Genomic DNA, 21,889 nt, shown 5'->3' on the forward strand with positions numbered 1-21,889 from the left:
TAAATGTAAGATAAACACTTTATGTCTATTCCTGAAAATTGTACAAATTAATCAACATAGGTATATCACGACTTTCCTCCCTAACTTTTAGCTATACATTTGTAATTGCATACCAACAGAATTATTTTTCATTTAATTAATAAAAACCTGCATAAATATCCACACTTACTTTATAACTGTACTGATTTTGCCAGTGAAGGGGCTTATTGGTTCTGTTTTTGTTTCCTTTTGATTTCAGAAATGCCCCCTTCTCACATCCTTCTCTATCCAAAAAGGAATTTAACCCTTCCCCTTGGTTCCCACAGCACTTCGTAGTCACCTCCCTTTATAATCATGTCCCAGTTTTGTAGCTGTAGGTGTGTATGTATGTACATGTATTTACACCTCTCTCACTAGTCTCTAAAATCCCCAGCACCAAGCACATTATATGATACAGGCAGTGTATCATATAATATTGAATAATGTTGAATGAATGAATTGCAACATAAATATTTTTGATCTTTGCAGAATAAAATAGACATGTATTAAAATATACTTTTCAGCTTTCTTTTTTCAGAACTTGCATTGGTTTATAGGGCTAGAAATTATAATTTTGTTAGCCTTCCCATAATTCTAGGAATTGATATAATTATAAGATGTAATTTTTAGTGCTGTTTTCAAAAGGGCTTCTCTAGAGATAATGTTTTAGTTTTTTTTGTTTGTTTTAGTCTTTAATTACTTTTTTAATCATTTCTTTAATTAGGCCAATCTTAAGTTATAAGTGCAGTGATAAATAGTTTATCATCTAAAGTTGATTTCTTTCTTTTTTTTTTAAGTTGATTTCATAGGAGGTTTTTCCCCTTGGAGTTAAGGTTTAATTTACTTTAGCCTAGAATCTTTTACTTTTAAGGAAATAAAACTGTCTTTGAGTTGTAGTTTTGTTATTTTAAGTAATCATTTTTAAGGTTTCATGAATATTTACAATAGGTTTCAATTTGCATGAGAGCATAATTGTATTCCATGAAACCAATCCAAAATAAAATAACGGTTTTATCAGGATGTCTGAATTTCCCATGGTACTTTCGTGATTTAAAAATTTATTCTTATGATTAGTTCTTTTCTATCCCTATCATTATTTAGGGTAGCAAGTCCTACCAACTGCACGAAAAGCATTTTGTAGTACACAGTACTCTCTTCTCACTAATGGTGGCAGGAATGCTCTTTGGGCAGAGCTGACTCCACCCTCAGGGATGGAGCACAGCTGATCTAGACCAGTCACGGCCTCCCCAGCCACAGGGCTTGGTTCTGAGGTAAACTAGAAGCCCAAGCGCTCTGAGATACAAGCGCCCCTCTCACTCCATGAAGACACATAGTGAAGAAGCATGCAGGCTGTCTGGCTGTTGGAGGCCATTCTACCCCAGCAGGGCAGGTGGCCACCTATTTAAATGCGCATGTTTGTCGCTGCTGTTGTTTAGTCCCTAAGTCATTTCCAACTCTTTTGCTACCTCACTGACTAGCCCGCCAGGCTCCTCTGTCCATGGAATTTCCCAGGCAAGAATTCTGGAGCAGGTTGCCACTTCCTTCTTCAGGGGATCTTCCTGACCCAGGTCTCCTGCATTAGCAGGTGGATTCTTTACCACTGAGCCACCAGGGAATCCCAAATGTGCACATACCAAGCCCTCTATGTTTGATTGATAAATACATGCACACACAGATACATGAATCATCCTGTATGCAAATGTTCACATTAAGATAATATTCATATAGAAACCAGATCATCTTTTAAAACTCCATCTTTTTAAACACTTTAATAAAGGAACACTACATGTAAATTTTTTCCTAGTGATGTGTGTTATTCACTAGCAAACTGTAATTTTATTATCTCTATTTAATGGTATTAATAAAATCCACATTAGTGTCTTGGTACTTTTCTAGCGGTCAAACCCGCAAATATTTACTATGTAAAACAGTGGAAAATTCCACTAATTTACAACTGTTCATAGTAAAACAGTAGTCTAAACTTTTCTGTTTTTTCAGACTTATTTTCCAGTCACAAACATGACCATGTAAATGCATAATTCAGTGAAAGTGAAAGTTGCTCAGTCGTGTCCGACTCTGCGACCCCAAGGACTGTATAGTCTATGGAATTCTCTAGGCCAGAATACTGGAGTGGGTAGCCTTTCCCTTCTCCAGGGGATCTTCCCAACCCAGGGATCGAACCCAGGTCTCCTGCATTGCAGGCACATTTTTTACCAGCTGAGCCACAAGGGAAGCCCATGTAAAATGCATAATTCAGTAAAACTATTTAATTCTACCTTGCTTATCAGGGATCTGAAAATGTTGGTGGGAAACTCAGCATACTTTTCACCACTGTCCTTGTTTCACATGATATTCTAACATAAAGGTCTTAATGCCTAAGGGTTATCAACTGTGTTTCTTCTTATATATAGTGATTTGGTCTTTAGGAAACGTATTTGTTTTCTTAAAGTACCAGATAATACTTTAAACTTAAGTTCATAATTTCTGTTACATATTTGCTTATTGAACCACTTTTCAACTGGGTTCACATTATTTTTAGACTCAACTAGTTCTAACCAAGGCTTCAGAGAGAAAAAAAAAATGACCAAAAAGATAGGTCAGCCAAAGTGTCTTTTTTAATGCTAACTAAAATATTTATCTAAGACAATCTAACACTGCTCTACAGAACCTTAAATATTTATGTTTTCAAAGAAATCATCACATACCTAGTTGACTGACACCTTAAATGCACCTAAATAAGGGACGGTAACCACTGCTTTTTTCTAAAATTGTTGTGACTACAATAAGAAATTACTTTTTAAAAGCATGTGGGCTTTACATTTATTTTCAGATTATAGTTGATTAAATTTGTAAAATAGAAATAGAGGTATACATATATATACTCACACTACACGTGTGTGTGAAAGTTAGTTTCTGGTGAAGTCAACCAGTTTACATTCTCCTAGTTATATCATAACATTCCATGCAAATACTATATAAGGGTGCCTCATTTTAATGTAAACTTTCTAAGTAATAGTATGATAACATGGTACCAAGTCTTTGCTATTTAAATAAAATATAACAATTATAATAAAAGGATATGAACTTTGAACATTTCTAATAAAAGGCTTACATGACTCCCTTTTCCAAAATAAGAAAATTAACTTCTTTTCAAGTAGGAAGCTTTAAGAAAACATAGTCAAATATTATATTTTTGTACCTCTGACTTCGACTTAAGTGGCATTTAGGGGTAAAAAGGCAAATCAAATTAAGAACATAAATCTTTTTTTCTTGCTTTATATAAATAACAAAAAAAGACATGTTCAAAAGTTATAGATTAAATCTAATGATTCCAGAGCTCAGAAATACAAAAGCAGATTTTGTATATATACTGTTTTGCTCATCTCTCTGTTCTTCTACATTGAAGGAAAGGAAATCAATGCACTAACAAATTTAGAAGTGTATTCATTTTTCCTCCTTTCTACCTACATCTTGAATAGAGCAGAATTAACACTCACACAGCTGACAGGGAGCTGTCTTTCTTTGGCTTCTTCTTTTCCCGGGCATCACTGAAGTCCAAGGCAGCTTTGTCCATGCCAAGTAACTCGCTGATTCTGTCTCGGCCATAGAACTCTCCATATTTATCCATAACCTGGGGCAAGAATAAAAGCATTTTACAGACCTCCACCATTAAGTAGTCTCATCTCTGTAGGCACATAAAAACATCAGAGGATTTTAATACATAATATATGTATTACTTTCAAGTTCACTTAAAAATCTAACTTACAGCTCATGTTCTATGATCATACTATTAAGGTCTAAGTGAATTTAACAGCATTTATTTATTTAGGGCATGCTGCACCGCATGTGGGATCTTAGTTCCTCGACCAGGGATCGAACTTGCACCCCCTGCATTGGAAATGTGGGGTCTAACCACTGGACTGCCAGGCAAGTCTACTTAAAGCATTTTAAATAATACCTAGCTGAAGAACATGATTTCCAAGGCAAGAGGAAGGCATGCAAATAGAAGATGGGCTGAAGGAAATGGGTAAAGGGGTGGTGGGAGGTAATGGAATAAGGTAACTTCTACCAAATTCATACTTTATGCCGGGAATTATGCTAAGAATTTTGACTTGTTTTCCATCATGGGGCTCTTATTAGCATCCTGCTCTGCAGACAAAGAAACTGTATCTTAGAGAATGTAACATGCACAGGGTTGGTAGGCCTGGCAAAAGAGCAGATGAGGAAGCATCCAGGAAAGGCTGACTCAGCAAAGGTCTCCTGCATAGAGCACAGCACGCCACTGGGACGGTCACGACATGCTGGTATTCCCTCTGTGGTCTCCACCTGAACCTGAAACCTCGTCACCATCCTCAGGTCTTCAGTTAATTCTAGTATAGATGTTTTATCCATCACTAGAATCACTTCTTAGCAACCCCCCTTGATTTCCTTGCCCCTCTGTCCTGTCACGTTGGCCTGGCTTTGCCCAAGTACTGGGTTTTTAAATCAATGCCTAAACGTGGGCTCACAGATCACCTGTGAGCTCACACCTCTGTCTCTTATATAGCAACGCTTGGCCTAGGGTTTATATACCGTGAGGATCCTGCACATCAGTGAAAATGGAGGCAACAGCAAAAGTAATGAAAGAAGCCCAGAAGCAGAGAGAACTGGCAGCAAAAGAGGGGTAAGAAAGCAAGGAAAAGGGATGCAGGAGAAACAAAGGCACTGGGAGCCAGAGAGAAAGGAGGGGGACTGTTAAATAAAAGAGGAGAGCAGGTGACGGAAAAATATATAAACAGAAAGAAAGAAAGGATTAGCGGAAACTAAAATAAGCATTTTTGGAATGTGTACAAACAGGTAGAGTGAAATAAAACATAAAAGAGCAATGGTAGTTTAAAATCCTATGAATGTATACTATTTAGGTTCATTAGAACAATTTGTTTTGCATTATTCTCCCAGTACTGAAAAGGGGCTGGGCTGATCTGAGTGGGAGTTCTTTAGGGGCTATATTCTCACCCAGGAGGACAAATTGCACCCCAGAGCAGGAACGCCATGAAGAGTCTTAGCCGCAATTACAATTTGTCTACTTATTTGACTCTAGATATATCATTTCCTTTGGAGACAACTTAAAGTTGCTTCTTTATACTGTTAAATAATTAATATGAATAAAATATTCAAATCATCTACTTTAAATTACTTAAAAATTATTCTTTCAAAGCTCTGGCCTAATTTGGATGACGCATTAGTGCAATGCTACTACTTTGTGGTCACAAGGAGACAAAAAACTTGCACCAAAACGAAAATCAGCACACATTCTGCTCCTTCCAACTAGAAAGTCTTGAGGGTTTTGTGTGTTGTTCTGTTTTCTTTAATGTGCTTCATTTGAAATGATGTACTTGATTTAAATTCTTGGCAAACTCTCTTTCTCCCCTCAGACTGGTAACAAAAAATTTGCAGCTGCTAATCACCAAACACCCTCTGAGTCCCACTAAACTGGTGGAATCAAAGGGGGAAAAGATCATTTCATTCAGCAGATATTTGTGGCTATTCTACCTCAGACCATATATATACATGAGAGCTACAACTCATTATGGTATATGGCATGAATTGATTCAGCGTGGCAACTGGAGGGTTCAAGGAATAAGGAGGAGATGCAAAATAATGTTGACTGTATTTTACAATATACAAGTACTGTGTGTGCATTATTATATTTTCTTTAAAAAGTGATCTACATTTGAAAATATGTGGTAGGAAGAGTATAGATAATGCTTGACTCTCAAAATCAGAGCTGACAGTCTTAACTATCTGTCTTCTTTTTACCATCCTATGATGCAGTGTGCATCAGAAGAAAAAAAACTATCAAAATAAAAAGGTCTTTGAAGTTTATATAAAGTAAATAAAATTTAGTCATCTGTTGTTATACAACTTTACTTCTTTATTGTAAGGGAGGATCCCAGCCCTGGTAACTTAGCTGGCTTATCAGAAAAGAACCTTCAGTCAGTCACCCAATCTCAGAGAAAATTCTTACCAGTTCTTTTTAATGTACAGGCTGAGCACGTTTAATCATCTGAGTCAGAGGATGGGTGGATGAGCAATGCTTATTTAATTTTTAGCTGCAGAGTATGGATTTCTTGTGAAATTTTTGAAACTCATATTCAATCCTATTTCCATTTTGAAATGACATTGACAGATAAAGCATACCTCAATATCTCATTCTACATATGAGCCACAGCAAATTAAAATCTGAATTGCATTTTAGGAAAAAATAGAAAATTTAAAGTGCTGTAATTAGTATTACCTTTCTTTTAACAAATTTGTCCCAGTAGTTGTTGGGAAATGACCTAAAAGATACAAAAGCACAGAAGTAAAATATAGTATCATTTAAAAAAATGATAAATAACAATATATTGTTTGGAATAAACAAAATACTAAAAATAATATGTAAACATGTTTTTTCCACAGAAATTACAATGTATTTTTCCCATCTTATTCCATAATTTTCTATAAGAATATTAAATATTATTTTAAATGTTAATATATCCATGTAAATCACAAAACATATGGACTAATATTGTTATGGATAAAAATATGAACATGTTTATTACTAAGGAGTTATATTTTTATTTGTGTACAATATGTCAATATATACATTTCTTTGTCAATTGTCCTTAAAACATTAAAGTATCTAAAAATCTATCCTTGTTTCTCTTATGAAGTTTAAAAAAAAAACTCATTCCCACCTTGAGAAAACTCAAGGAAACTGAGCATATTATCATCACATGATGCTGGCATCTTAAGAATTCACCTAAGGGGACACACTTGATTGGATTTAGTATTAATAAATAGAGTTGCTAAACAAAATATTGGGCTTCCTTGGTAGCTCAGAGGTTAAAGCGTCTGCCTGCAATGTGGGAGACCCAGGTTCAATCCCTGGGTTGGGAAGATCCCCTGGAGAAGGAAATGGCAACCCACTCCACTATTCTTGCCTGGAGAATCCCATGGACTGAGGAGCCTGGTGGGCTACAGTCCACGGGGTTGCAAAGAGTCAGACACAGCTGAGTGACTTCACTTTCAAACAAAATACTGAGCATTTAGAGTAACTGTTTATATGGCTATGTGCTATGGCTAGTCGCGCAGTCGTGTCTGACTCTTTGTGACCCCATGGACTGTGGCTCATCAGGCTCCTCTGTCCATGGGATTCTCCAGGCAAGAATACTGGAGTGGGTTGCCATTCCCTCCTCCAGAGGATCTTCCCAACCAAGGGATCGAACCTGGGTCTCCTGTATTGCAGACAGATTCTTTACCATCTGAGCTACAGGGCTGCCCTTCAAATGTTAATAACACACATATAAATCATCCCCATTTGAACTTACTAGAAATCATAACTTTTTAAGAATAAAAAAAATAATTACAATTAAAAAGAATTTATTTCACTAAATTAGTACAAACTACTAAAAAATATTGTATCATTAATACCTCTAATAGTGTATATTAGACTTCAATGATGGATTTATATCTGAAGCAACAGCTAGTCATTTGGATTTTGATCTTGTAAGGCTAAATAATTAGCACACAGAAAAAGCACTTACTTATTTTTTCTGTCATATTTTACATGTCATAATGCTTAGCTAGGTATATACCAGACTGCTGGATGATACCAATTAAAAATTTCCAACTCAGATTAAACATGTGAAATTCAATATTTTTGCCTTTAATGCTACAGCCCTTTCCTTAATGAATAATTTTGGCTTCCTCTATGCTTTTCTGTGAGATAACCTTGCATTGCAGGTTGTGTACACACTTCCCTGAACACTGAGTAATGGATGTTAAGTTCCATTACTGCTGTGGAAATGGACTTAAAGCCATTTTTGATGGAGGAAATCAGAACACACAGGGCAAAAATTGATGGCATCCATTAACAGGATGATAGAGCTCAGTCATTTGGTTTTCTTGGCTGAATATATAACTATTATTCACTTCTGCTAAACTTTTGACAAATCTGCAGGAACTCTGGCAACGTATTTTATGTCCTGAAATTTTCTGAGCACAGAAATGTCTTATCTAATTCTTTACTCACTGTGTGTTGATTACGAGTCTATCCCACTGGCCTTTAATATCATCTTCTGAAGGCTGTTCTGTAATATAAAGCCCATCAAATTCCAATTTTCGAGCTACTTCCTTTTCTCGCTTAAAAATAACCAGTGGGACCTACATTTGAAAAATAAACATGCTAAAATTAGTTTACATTAACTGGGATCTCTTGTGGTCACTATCTATACAAAACAGGTTTTGGAAAGAAATATTTCCCATGTTACTTCCAGGAAAGTAAAAAATGAGTGAAAATGAACCAGCTATATTTAGGCAGAAAGAGGCATCTAGAGGTTTCAGAAAAACAGAAGATAGTGTAGGTATATGTATGCATATGCTTTTAAACATAGAGAGGTTCATAGATAATTTGCATTAATGAAATAAATTTTAAATATTGAGAAAAAGATTATACAAAATTTCTTTTCTTTTGCATTAATATATACATATATATATGGATGCTGTAAAAGATAGCACTTATAATGTTCCAATATGCATACTTTAAAAAAATTTTAGAGCTTTGAAAAATCTCTTTAATAACTGTATGCTCAGCATGCTTATATGTTATTTTGAAATAAATTTTAATTTCAACATCAGCAAAAATGTTTGTCAATTTGCCAAAATGTCTCCAGAATTTACTGACACTCTTTTCATATGCACAGAGTTTACACATGACACAGATGCAAAAAAGATGCAAACACTGTGGAAGTATCTAAGAACCCCCCCCCCCCCCCCCCAGTTTCCTCTCATAAAACAAGGGAAGGAAAGGGAGGTAGAGGTGTTTCTGAAGAAAACGTTACATTCTAATAATTTACTCTGGACCCTAGTTTTTCGAAAGTCTTGTATAAGCTTCCCAATCAGAAGCAGGGAACAGTGAAACAAAAGCCCTGCAGCGTAACAGTGCCATGTCAGGAAAAGATAAAAGAGGTTTGCAAAGTTACTGTGAAGCTCTGAGCACTTGGAGAGACAACCTTGAGTTCTGTTCACCAAACTACACTACTCCCTTCAACAAGGGTCTAGGAATGAAGCTACACTGTTTCCTGGGTGATGTGTGACAAACTGTGAAGCATTTCTGCCAAGGATGGTGAGAAATATGTGCCTAATAGCAGAATAACTGAAACGACTTAGAGATTGAATATGATATATTTCTAGAATTTTTACTACATTGAACATTGCTAGTACATAGTGGGTTGGTCACTGCTGTGCTATCAAGATATAGGTGAAATTTTCCATATGTGAATAATTACTGTGGGGGAAAAAAAAAAAACTACAATGTGACAGCCACATCCCCTTCCCAGGGCAGCCTGTAGCCAGTAAGCTCTAAAGGCCAGGCTCCAATGCCCCCAGCCCAGCACCACCCTGAAGGGGTGTCTCAACCTCAGAACAGAGGCTGTGACATGCCCTGTTGGGTCTGTACTGTAGCCCCACTGTTCTCTCTTCCCCAGGCTGCTTCTTCCCTTTGCCCCTCAGGTATTGATGGAACAGTCCCTAATAAACTATGTGTCTGCAGTTTTGACCTCAGAATCTGCTGCCCCAGAACAACATGCACAAGTTCCTTAGTGGCTTACTATCTTACTTTCAAGCAGTAGTATCCAATGATGCAGAAGAAAGAGATGACCGTGTGCAGAATGGCTAATATCCGCAGTGTGGGCTCCATGTAGCCACTGCTCTCCTCCAGCACATAGTGCACTGCGATGATTCTAGGCGAGCTGCGGTCCAAGCTGCTAACTCTGGCATTTTCACTTGAACTGCGAGTGGGTAGTTCCTTTCCTTCAACCACAGAAGAAGTGGAGACCTGATCCAAACCATTTAGAGAACAGTCAGTTCATTTTCTCTAAGAGATTAGGGTAAACAAGAAACAATGGAAACTCTGCCTTATCAACAAATAGCTGGATGTGAAGCCACTGCATGATGAAAAGACTAAAGGCATAGGCTGAAAGGATAGCTTTTCAAAAACCCAGCATAGGGAACTATATTCAGTATCTTATAATAATCTATAATGAAAAAGAATCTCAGAAAGAAAATATATGTGTAGGCACACACATAAATGAATCACTTTGCCATACAACTGAAACTTAGACAACATTGTAAATCAACTAAAATTCAATAGAAAAAAAAAAGGCAAATAATGACCATATTTTAAAAATTCCCTCTAGTCTAACCAGTTACCAGGGTTAAAATGCATGTAGGGGAAAATTAGATGGCTAAGCTGTCTTCTCAATGATCAAAAGAATTTAATGGAATACAAGTATGCCATACCAAGATACATGTGACATATTCATACATGTGATATATCCAGCCAAATCAGGCTATAAGTACTGGGGGAAACCCTCTAAAATCCCATATTCTTCAGTGGGGGCATTTCTCAATGCGAAGGAGCTAATCTAGTCTTGCTGTCCTAGACAGTCAGCGATGTGCCTGAGATTCAGGTTTTCTCTTTCATCAAAATACATTTCAGAAAAGGTATCCATGTGCTTACTAGTGGATCCGTCAAATCATTACATTCAATTCAGTCAACTTGTAGTTTCATATTGGTTATTAAGAGACTAAGACATACGTACCTTATAAAAGAGCAAGATGAAATTGATCGCAAATGCGACAAATAAGGCTAACATTCTCATATTGTAGAAGTTGCGAGCAAAATAGTTCTGAAGGTGAAAAAAATTATTAAAAGGTCATTGAATCAAGAGATTTGAAATTTTCAGGCAGTTGAAATAAAGCATTCATACATTTACCAAAAACTGTTTCTTGAGGGCCTCCCATTTATTAAGTCCCATGATTGGTGCTGTCAACATAATAGTGAATAAGAAAACTTAAACCATCACAGAGTAGACAGATATAAAGAAGCACACTCACAGATAAAAAATAGCCTAATTTCCGGGAATGGTAAATGCTATGAAGAAAAATCCATCAGACTAAGGACTTAGAGAAGGGGGTACTATCTGGATGGGTGGTCAGGGAAGGTTCTTAGGAGGTGACATTTGAGCTGAGGCCTAGATGCCATAGGACAATAATCAAGTGAACAACTGCGGGAAGGGAACGTCATAGAAAGAGCTTGGAGGGCAAAGGTCCTGAATTCTGAGTGATGCTGGTGTGTTTGATGGACAGTGAGGAGGTACCACAGTGAGAGGAGGAGAGAGCGGGAAGGAATGAGGTCAGAGAGGTTGGGGGGACACCGTTCTGTAGGCCTTTGATAAAAAGTCTGTGCTTTGTGCTGTGGATAATGGTCACTACACAGATGTTATGTGTGTAAACATTTATCCAGCTGAGCTGTACAATTGAAGTCTGTAGACTTAACTGTTGCTTGTAAGGTATATCTCCATAAACACAAAAGAAATGTTAGAAAAAGAAAAAGTGTTGCCCCTAGTGCAGTGGTTCAGTATCTGATTGCTGGGACCACACTGCCTGGGTATGAAGCCTGACCCCACCACTTCCTCACTGCAGGATGTGGACAAGAGACTTAATCACTCTTGTAAGCATCACTTTTCCTACTTGTAAAGTGGGGATCCCTGGTGGCTCAGAGGTTAAAGCGTCTGCCTCCAATGCGGGAGACCTGGGTTCGATCCCTGGGTTGGGAAAATCCCCTGGAGAAGGAAATGGCAACCCACTCCAGTATTCTTGCCTGGAGAATCCCATGGACAGAGGAACCTGGTAGGCTACAGCCCACGGGGTCGCAAAGAGTCGGACACGACTGAGCGACTTCACTACCACCACCACCAATGTGGGGATAACAACAAAATCTGTCTCATAAGTTTGTTATGAGGATTAGATAAGTTACTATAGGGGAAGGTAATCATTAATCTTATTATTATAACTGGAATTACTACTTTACTGTAAATGAGATGGCAAGCTCTTGAAGGAGCTGAAGAGGGCTTGATGCGATCGGATAATGATTTGGAAAGACGATTCCAGCTACTGTGTACAGAGTAGACTGGAGGCATGGAAGGCAGGGGACCAGTTAGAAAGTTACTGCAGGATGCAGAAAGAGGATATTGATGGTGGTGGTTTGAACTAGCGGTGACTGTGGAAATGGTAGGAACTGGGAAGATTCTGGATATATTTGAAAGAGAGAGAGCTGAGAATTATTCTTGGATTTATCTGAGGTAGGAAAGAGGAAAGGACTCAAGAGATGGAAACTTCTGGATTCTGGGGTCTGAGCAAGTAAGTAAATGCTTGGTGTCATTTATTGAGCTATGGGGGAAAAGTGCAAAACACTAATTGGACCAGAAGTGGGTTTAAGTGAAAAGATTTTGGGACATACCAAGAATTTGTTTTAATATTAAGTGCGAGATGACTGCTGCTGCTGCTAAGTCACTTCAGTCATGTCCGACTCTGTGCGACCTCATAGATGGCAGCCCACCAGGCTCCCCTGTCTCTGGGATTCTCCAGGCAAGAACACTGAAATGGGTTGCCATTTCCTTCTCCAATGGGTGAAAGTGAAAAGTGAAAGTGAAGTTGCTCAGTCGTGTCCGACTCTTCGTGATCCCATGGACTGCAGCCCACCAGGCTCCTCCATCCATGGGACTTTCCAGGCAAGAGTACTGGAGTGGGGTGCCATTGCCTTCTCCGCGAGATGATCAGAAAGTATCTATCTGGATATATCAGGGGCTTTAGGATTCTAAGGCCAAATCAGAATGACACTTCATTAGTTATCCCTCTCCACGGCACACCCGACTTGGATGGTGTCATCTCCCCACATATGATCCTGACTGTTCTGCTACCATTTATAGGACCAAAGTTGGCCACCACATCCAAACTGGGTCAGTCACACTGGTTCTCCTTAGAAGGTGGGACTGGGTTACAGGGGCTGGGTTAGCGACTTTGGTTATCTGAGCTGGGAGGTCACAAAGACTGGCGTCATGAGAGGCACTGTGGCACCTGATGCGGCCATGATTAGGCTTGTGCATGCAAAAGGTGAGCAAAGAAAGTGACAGTGCAAAGAGAAACAGGAAAGAAGGCACCTCTGGGACAGAAGGATGAGGGAAAAAACCTCTACTACTTGCTTTGTTCAACTGTGGTTACACCAAGTCTTCAGGAACCCACTGGGGCTGCTACAGCTTATCACAGCACCTGTACAACCTCACACCCTAGCCAGACCACACCTGCCGCCATAGCTACGGTGACAGCAAACCAAACCGTGGATTATCCAGAGTTGCCTTAGAAACATTTGCATTCTGTCTACTCTGTATTAAATAATGCAGGAAACATACACTGTAGTTTAAGAAAACATAGTTCTATTAATAAAATATATATCTGTAAATTATTTAAAATATGTCATATATATCCATTTATGTATAAGCAGTTAGAATATATCATGACTAAGAACAATCCATTTTCCTTATAGGTGAAGTTCTATACTATATGAGTTTTTGGTCTTTTTTTTCCTCAAAGGTTAAATATGATTTTGCCTTTCAAATGGCTTTATTATGGAGTGCTGTTCTTAATTTCTAGGTCTGACATTTTTGGTCAGTACCTCATGTAGGTTTATTTGAGACATTCATCTCCCAATCTTTTCCTATTTATATGATACAAATATATAATATTTACACACATATACATACATACTCATATAAAAGGTCTTTCGGATAAAATTTTTAACAATTCCATCCTGTATGAAGAGGAATAGAGAACTACATCTTCCTTGTTTTCCACATTTAAGCAGATATTTTATTAACTAAAGGAACATTTCTGAAAAATGTTTAGGATACTACATAAAGAACTATCTTCTCCCTCATCTTTCACTTTTTTACTTATTTCCATTTTAAGAATAATTTTGAATAGATCTTCTTCTTATCATTGGAGAGTTAGCTCACTGCATTAATATTTTTATAACTGGATTTTTAATCAAAGGGCAATTCAAGAAAGATTGACTACCCCCACTCTGAAACATCAAGATGAATTGCTTGTCCCCTAGAAGGTTTGTTTTGCTATCATGTATTGCAGAGCCTTACATAGCATCCTGCAAAGAGGGAGCCTTGGGGTATGTTAATTAACTTACCCTTAAAATGTCCTTTCGGGAAGATGCTGGCAGTCACTAAATCACATGGTCTCAGGTCACGGGAATGTGTGCAGAGATTATGGGTTTGACAATAGGGAGCCATGGAGCAAGACATTGATTTTAACATATAAACACTAAGATGGGCACATACAATATACGTTCAGGGCTGACTTGGTTCCCTGATTACCACCCGAGGGAAGGTCAGTGGATATTTACTGCACCCAAACGATTATGGTCTTACAATATATCAAAAACAATATGCATTTTAAAACATCTTACTAGAAGTTTCTGTTGATAGGCTATGATTTTCTTCCAGAATGCTGACTCAGGAACTTCTGGCTCTCCGTATCTGTGTGTGTGGAGCTGCCTCAGTTTTTGTTTACCCTTGTCTTCTTTGGCTTTTTCTTCTTTTTCTCCGTCTTCTCCTCTATGAACGCAAATGAGGGAAATATCAACCATCCAGACACCAAAGAACTGAACAAGTTTTATGCCAAAATATATAAACATACAAGTATTTAAATCATAGTATCAGTTTTAATAACTGAAACCTCTTCTAATTTTAGAATTAGAGGTAGAATTTCTGGCTTATCATAGCCTCCTATATATGGATAATTCTGTGAAGTTCAGCTCTATAGGACATCTTACAGGCTTTAAATTTCTTTGTATCTCTACCCAGCATATTCCTTTCCAAGTGTACAATGAAATAGTTAACTGAAAAAGGAATAATGGAGACTTTCTTTTGGTTGTGACTTTCAACATACCTTAGTTTTCAATTCTAACGTTCAGTCTCTAACACTGACTAGCTATTAGGATTTAAAATCAGAGGCATATGCATTTGGTTGTTGACAGATATAGAGAATGTCAATGTTAATTCTGCAGACAGTAATGGAATTGGGAGCACTGAAATTTGATACCTAAACCTCTCCAGGTACAGAATATCAAGCCTTCACGGAGATGTATTTATGTATATATGTAATGATATACATGTAAGCCACATAATATAACTCATACTTAACTCACATGAGGCTTTTCCAACATTATTTTTAACATTTAAGAGTTGCCACTGAAATGACTGTCAAGCTCTGTTACGTTTGTCTGTGTTTCACTGCTATAGTCCTTTACGTGGCCATTTTTACAACTGATCCAACAGTGCAAGATCTGAGATAATGAATGGCTCTGACTGTGAAGAATAGACACCGGTGACCCTCATATGAGGCCTAATTCAAACGAACGAATGGTAAAAATACACCTTTGAGACAATAAAGGAAGCTTGAAGCTTAAATATTTAGCAGCTATTACTCTAGTTCTCTTGCCTGGAAAATCCCATGGATGGAGGAGCCTGGTGGGCTGCAGTCCATGGGGTCGCTAAGAGTAGGGCACGACTGAGCGACTTCACTTTCACTTTTCACTTTCACCCACTGGAGAAGGAAATGGCAACCCACTTCAGTGTTCTTGCCTGGAGAATCCCAGGGACAGGGGAGCCTGGTGGGTTGCCATCTATGGGGTCGCACAGAGTCAGACACGACTGAAGCGACTTAGCAGCAGCAGCAGCAGCAGCAGCAGCAGCAGACAGTATTTAAAGAATTGCAAATTTTGTTTAGTGTAAATAGTAGAATGATAAATATGGTTCTTTAAACAGTCTTTAGCAATTAGTAATGTATACAAGGTACTTACAGGTGAAATGACATGGTGACTAGTATTCTCTTTAAAACAACTTGTCCCACAGAAGGCCCCAAAGAGTGTGTGTGTGTGTGTGTGTGTGTGTGTGTGGTAGGGATGGTTGGCAGAAGAAAACCTACATGAAACAAGGTTAGCAAAATGATAATAATTATTAGAACTAAAGTGAAAGTGAAAGTCACTCAGCTGTGTCCGACACTTTGTGATGCCATGGAATTATATAGTCCATGGAATTCTCCAGGCCAAAATACTGGAGTGGGTAGCCATTTTCTTTTCCAGAGGATCTTTGCAACCCAGCAATTGAACCAGCGTCTCCTACATTGCAGGCAGAGTATTTACCAGCTGAGTTACCAGGGAAGCCCTTATTAAAGCTAGGTGATGGGTTTATGGGTGTACATTATAACCTTCTCTCTTTTGTATATGTTTGAAAATTTTACAGGCTTCAAGTATCTTTGTGTCTATATATTGCATATTCCTTTCAAAGTGTTTAAAATATTTTAAATAAAATATTTAACTGAAAAGAGAATAATAATGATGACTTTTTTTGGCTGTGACTTTTCAACATACCTTGTTTTTAAATTCTGATTTTAATATTCAGTCCTTAACAATGACTAGCTGTTAGGGCTTAAAATGCTTCTAAATTTTCTCAAATATCTTGGAAATTTAAAAATTTGATTTTCCCTGCAGAAGTGTTAAATTACTCAAAAGGTTAACTCTAGTAATGTCAAGCATGCATGTGAGAAAGTTGAATAAAACTGTTTCCCCATGAAAATATTAGAAATAAAAATTATTTCTGAATTATTCACTTTAATATTATTTTAATTTTATTAACACAATTCTAAACCAACATTTGTCTACTCTAGGGGGGAAAAAACAGACAATGAAAACAGGCCAAAGAAAATAACAGAACAGAGGAGAAAAATAAAGTGCCATGTGAGAACAGTGGCACTATATGCAGTTAAAAATTTGCTTTCCCCAATTTTAAAAACTATGCATATAAAACTGTGCAAACTTGGGGAATGATGTAGGTTTCCATTGTTAACAGGAAGCCAGTTTTATGGGAAATTACACATTTTCATTGTTTCATATCCAGCTCTCTCTGTCTTAGTAATGCATTTGTAACTGTGCTCTCGATAGCACCAAGACTGTTGGTGAAAATGAAGCTTCCTGGGCCCCACACCAGCCCTGCTGACTCAGTACCTGTGCGGGGGCCCAGGAAACTGTGTCTTTAACAGACTTTCCAGGTGGTTGATGTTGGAGAAGGCAATGGCACTCCACTCCAGTACTCTTGCCTAGAAAATCCCATGGACGGAGGAGCCTGGTAGGCTGCAGTCCATGGGGTCGCTAAGAGTTGGACACGACTGAGCGACTTCACTTTCACTTTTCACTTTTATGCACTGGAGGAAATGGCAACCCATTCCAGTGTTCTTGCCTGGAGAATCCCAGGGACGGGGAGCCTGGTGGGCTGCCGTCTCTGGGGTCGCACAGAGTTGGACATGACTGAAGCGACTGAGCAGCAGCAGCAGGAGCAGCAGCCAGGTGATTTTTCAGCAGGTGGCCCTGGGACAGTACGTTGAGGACCACCACTCCCTAAGAGTCTATGCAATGGCATTCAGAATGCCTGTCCCCTCCCTTCTTTACAAGGACAGAATAGATGCTCAATTAAAAAAAAAAAAAACTACAACAGTCATCTTGCAGAGAACATCACATGGAATTATAAAGTCATTTCTGCTGAGAAACACACAAACAAAATCCTCATGGAACCAGAAAGAGATAGGAATACCACCCACATCCCCCCAGGTAGGTGTTTACACTGATCCCCACCCACTGAGGATGGGGCCTTCCATTGAGATGACAGGTGTCACCTTGCAACCTGAGATTCTCCCCCACAGCGTTCCCGGAGGGAGAGGATGAGTGAAAAACAGTGAAACAAAGGAAAGGGCACAGAAATGACACATACTCAGCTTTCTCGGGTTCGGATTTGCTTTCTTCTTTTTCTTCCTTTTCTTCGTTTGCCTTCTGTTCCTTGGATGAGTCCATGGGAAAAGAGAAGCGAGAAAACACATCACCTTTGAATGAGTTCCGGAAGCTCTGTGACCCTGTGTCAAATTGTAACCTATAAATGATACCCTCCTGCCTCAATCGAGGGGATAAAACTGCCACGTGAGCCCTTCCTTCTGCTGGTTCGTGCATTTCCCCTTCCCCACACTCACCTTCCAGGCCAGCAGGGAGCACCAACTTTCTAATCTCCTTCCCACTTTTTTCACAACCATCTTCTTTCTCTCATTCACCTACTCAAATCTTACTCATCCTCCAAACCAGCGTAAGTCCCACTTCTTCAGTCTCAACCAGCTACTCCAAGCCATACTGAGCTTTCCATTTTCTCACATAATCAACAGTCTGCGGCTTATGCTACTTACCACTTAATGATTTTCTAATTTTTTTCATGAGTGGTTTATCTTTCTAATAAACTCTTTAAGGCAACTTGAGAGCAATGATTACATATTACATTTCTTTTAATTCTGTATGATACCCAGGGGGACTAGACACATGGCCAATCTTTATAAAATACTTGTGGATGAAATGATTATTGATCAACTGCCTAATGTCTTGAGAGTGAGGACCAGAGTTTGTACCTTCATAGTTTAATGAAATAATTTGTAAAGGACCTTCAAAAGGCTGGCTGGCTCTGCCTTCTACAAAACCATTACTCTTTGGAAAGTCAAGTCATCTACTGAACACCACTCTGGCACAAGCAAAACAGCTGATGTCAAGTTCACCTATCATGCCCACCTGAAGTCCAGAGAGCTGCTGTGACTGGAGGTAAGTTACCTGGAACTTTTCTTGCACCTCTGGGATAGGGACGGGGTTGCTCATGAGGTCACTCAGGCCAGCATTGGGATTGTGAGGAATCAGTTTGTACTGCCCCCCTTCTCGCTTCAGGTCCAAGCCAAAGATATCGGAAAGCAGGTCACTCTCCTCTGTCAGTTCCTTCAAGTCCGTCAGATCTTCAGAGGGCAGGGCCCCTTCCAGGGTTTTCCTCTCTCCCTCCTCCCCGTCTCCTCGAACCTCATCTTGCGTGGGGTCTGGCATGTTGGCCAAGAGCTCCGCCACTTTGATCTTCTTTGCACCTTCGACCAGGCTTCCTCCCAGCAGGAGGCTGCCGATGATGCGAGAGAAGCCTCTGAAAACGCTGGCTACAAAGTGCAGGAGGCTCATCAAAATACTCCAGTAGGATGTAAAGAAGGCTGTGATCATGTCCTTCACTGTCATCTTCTTCACCTTCTTCACCTGCTTCTTCAAGCTTTTCAGGCTGAGCATCCGCATAAGGGTCAAGATATTGTACCTGAGGGCAAACAGGGCGGACTTGACCGTCATGATGGAAAAGAAACCCATCCTCGGACCCTGCTCCTCCGGCTTCTCCTTCTCACTCTCCTCTTTATTCGCTGACCTCTCATTCAGATCTGACTCTGATATCTGAGCCGCCAGCTGCATCTCAAAGATGGTATCCTCGCAGAAGTTCACGAAGAGCTCCATCTTCTCTTTTTCTCCCCCTTCATTGACCACATCAAATATAAATTGCCTTTTGGATTCCTTGACCTGGGGCTTCTCCCACTGGGTTCGGCTGGACTCACTGATTTCAAAATACACCCTCTCGATGCGCTTTGCACTGCCCATGATCTCGATGCGGCCCAGGAAGGGCTGGAAGTAATTGAGCACGCTCTCGGCCAATTCCAGAAAAGTCTGCAGCCGGGTGTCATTGGGCATGTGTTCGGAGAGGTTTGTCAGAAGCACTGCCACATTGAAGCCAATGTCCTTGGCAGGCTCATGGAACCGTTTGACAAATTCTTCATAGTCCAGGGTTTCATTTTCATCTGTCTCTGCACAGGACAGGAGGAACTCAGTCTCGGACTGGGTGTAGTGTTTATGGCTCTCCATGGCTTTGTGAAAGTCCCTCTTGGAAATAACTCCCTTACCATCGGGGTCATACTCTTTGAAAGTATCAGAAGACGTCAAGTCCTTGAGCTTTAAGAACATGTCAAAAAACTTGAGAATCATCTCCACGTTGTTGGAAGATTCCACGAGCATATCAACCATCTGTTTGCCAATGGTGCCATTAACAACATTGCCTGGGGATAAAGAAATGCATTGGCTCAAAATGAACATTCCCAATGAAACCAGTGTCGATGGCAGATACAAACCAATGTACGTTGAGTGTGTGTGCTTAGTTGTTGTACCCTGGTCCAACTGTGTAAGTTGCTGCTAACTTGTGCAAGTAAATAGTAAACATCTTAAAATGTCTTAAAAAAAAGTGTCTATAGAGAAAATAACAATATAAATCTTATATGACATCTGAATCAAAGATAGCTGTTTTCTCTTCCAATGTGTGAAGGAAAAGATGGATAACTACTTGTAAACTCTAATTTTAGAAAGTGATTACATGAACACATGCAAAAGCATATTTACAAAGTAATTGGACTAATGCATGTAAAACAATATGTGATGAAAGGCTGACATTTTTTCCCTTTAATTGATCCTAGAAGCAACATGCTTTAGGATTTTTTTTTTAAAGAAAAAAGGCAGATATTTATATTATCCTAAAGCCTGAAACAGAAATCCAGTCTCACATCAATAATAAAAATGAGTGTATGCATAGCCCTTTGGGGATGAAAAATCACTGCTCACAGACATTACACCTAATTTCATGTTCATACCTGAAAATACCTGTGAGACAGGTACTTTTTATTATTAATTATGATTTTACTATTGAGGAAACTGTTTAGCAAGGTTAAATTAAAGTGCATGCTATAACATGATTATTGAGAGCTAGGGCCAGGACTTCAAACGGAACCACTGAGGGCAAATTAGATGCTCTTTCTGATGTAAAATGTAAAAGACCTCCTTACATTTCTTCATGGTTCAGAATGTTTATAGCTAGAAAATGGCATATTATGAATAAGCTTGAGAAAATGAGATATTACCCTAAATTACAGAGTCATCATTCCTTGAACAGAATGTGATATGTAATGCAGGCATCAGAAGAAAGATACATGATGATGGGTTTCTGGAGTTCATCTGTGAGGCAGTAAACACCAGAGTTAAGAGCATGGGCCCAAGGGCTTTCCTGGTGGTCCAGTGGTTAAGATTCTGCCTGCTAATGAAGGGAACATGGGTTTGATCCCTGGCCCAGGAAGATCCCACCTGCCTCGGGGCAGCTAAGCCCATAGGCCACAACTACTGAAGTGGTACACCTAGAGCCCATGCTCGGCAAAGAGAGAAGCCTGAGCACTTCAACTCGAGAGTCGCCCCCACTCACCCCAATTAGAGAAAGCTCACACACAGCAATGAAGACCTAGCACAGCCAAACAAACGAACAAACAAAAAAGGCATGGGCTCAGGAGCCCTGCTGTTGGGGTTTGAATCCAGATCCCACCATCTGCTGGCACAGCAACCTGGGCAGATTTCTTAGCCTCTCTGCACTATTTGCAAAAGAGTGATAATGATACTGTCCAATTCACAAACCTGGTATTCAGATGAAAAAGTACTTAAACGAGGTTAATTTTAACTCGTTATTCCTTCAGTTATTATGTCTGTGTTGCTACTGTTTAGACTAAAACTTGAATTGAGGTCCTGGGGAAAGGATCTGTGCTTGGAGGATATAGAGTGGCTGCCAACTAAGGGTTTCAAGCAAACACTGCATCTTTAAAGTCCTAGGGCAAGGCGTGTCTACTACCTTAGTTAGTTAACGCAGGGCAGACTAAGTGAGAGAGAGGAATTAGGAAGGACTTGAGAAAAAAAGGATAGGGAACATGATAGCAAACATGGTGGCTCTGGTCGCAGTCACATGATTTCACAGAAATGCTCGCAGAAGCTGTTCTGAGCTCCGTCTCACAGAGAAGGGAAGTGAGAAACGGAGACGTTACTCATGTCAGGGTCACGCTGCCTGGGTCAGAAAGGGAGAGGTGGGTGCTGGTGGCAGATCTCAGAACCCAATCTCTTACCCACCATATTTACTGCCTGAGATAGAAAGAAAACACAGTAGCAAAGGAAAATGAGGTGGAAAGAGAGAGAATGAAAACCCAAGAAAGAGACATGTAGCGGGTAGAAGTTAGGCTGCCACCAGCCGGGGTG

General features: G+C 39.4%; 1 protein-coding gene across 1 annotated transcript in view; it reads right to left on the reverse strand.

The window, feature by feature from the left end:
• RYR2 (ryanodine receptor 2) overlaps positions 1 to 21,889 on the reverse strand; it is a 578,200-nt gene that overhangs the window by 40,414 nt on the left and 515,897 nt on the right. Inside the window, exons 91-98 of the mRNA XM_068983081.1 lie at positions 18,590 to 19,887; positions 17,718 to 17,782; positions 14,360 to 14,507; positions 10,644 to 10,730; positions 9,659 to 9,877; positions 8,075 to 8,205; positions 6,296 to 6,338; positions 3,516 to 3,649 (exon numbers count right to left, since the gene is read on the reverse strand). Of these exons, the coding sequence (XP_068839182.1) occupies positions 3,516 to 3,649; positions 6,296 to 6,338; positions 8,075 to 8,205; positions 9,659 to 9,877; positions 10,644 to 10,730; positions 14,360 to 14,507; positions 17,718 to 17,782; positions 18,590 to 19,887 (2,125 nt within the window). The remainder of the gene's footprint in view (positions 1 to 3,515; positions 3,650 to 6,295; positions 6,339 to 8,074; positions 8,206 to 9,658; positions 9,878 to 10,643; positions 10,731 to 14,359; positions 14,508 to 17,717; positions 17,783 to 18,589; positions 19,888 to 21,889) is intronic.

The sequence above is a fragment of the Capricornis sumatraensis genome, chromosome 10 (genome assembly GCF_032405125.1).
Source record: "Capricornis sumatraensis isolate serow.1 chromosome 10, serow.2, whole genome shotgun sequence".
Classification (NCBI taxonomy): domain Eukaryota; kingdom Metazoa; phylum Chordata; class Mammalia; order Artiodactyla; family Bovidae; genus Capricornis; species Capricornis sumatraensis.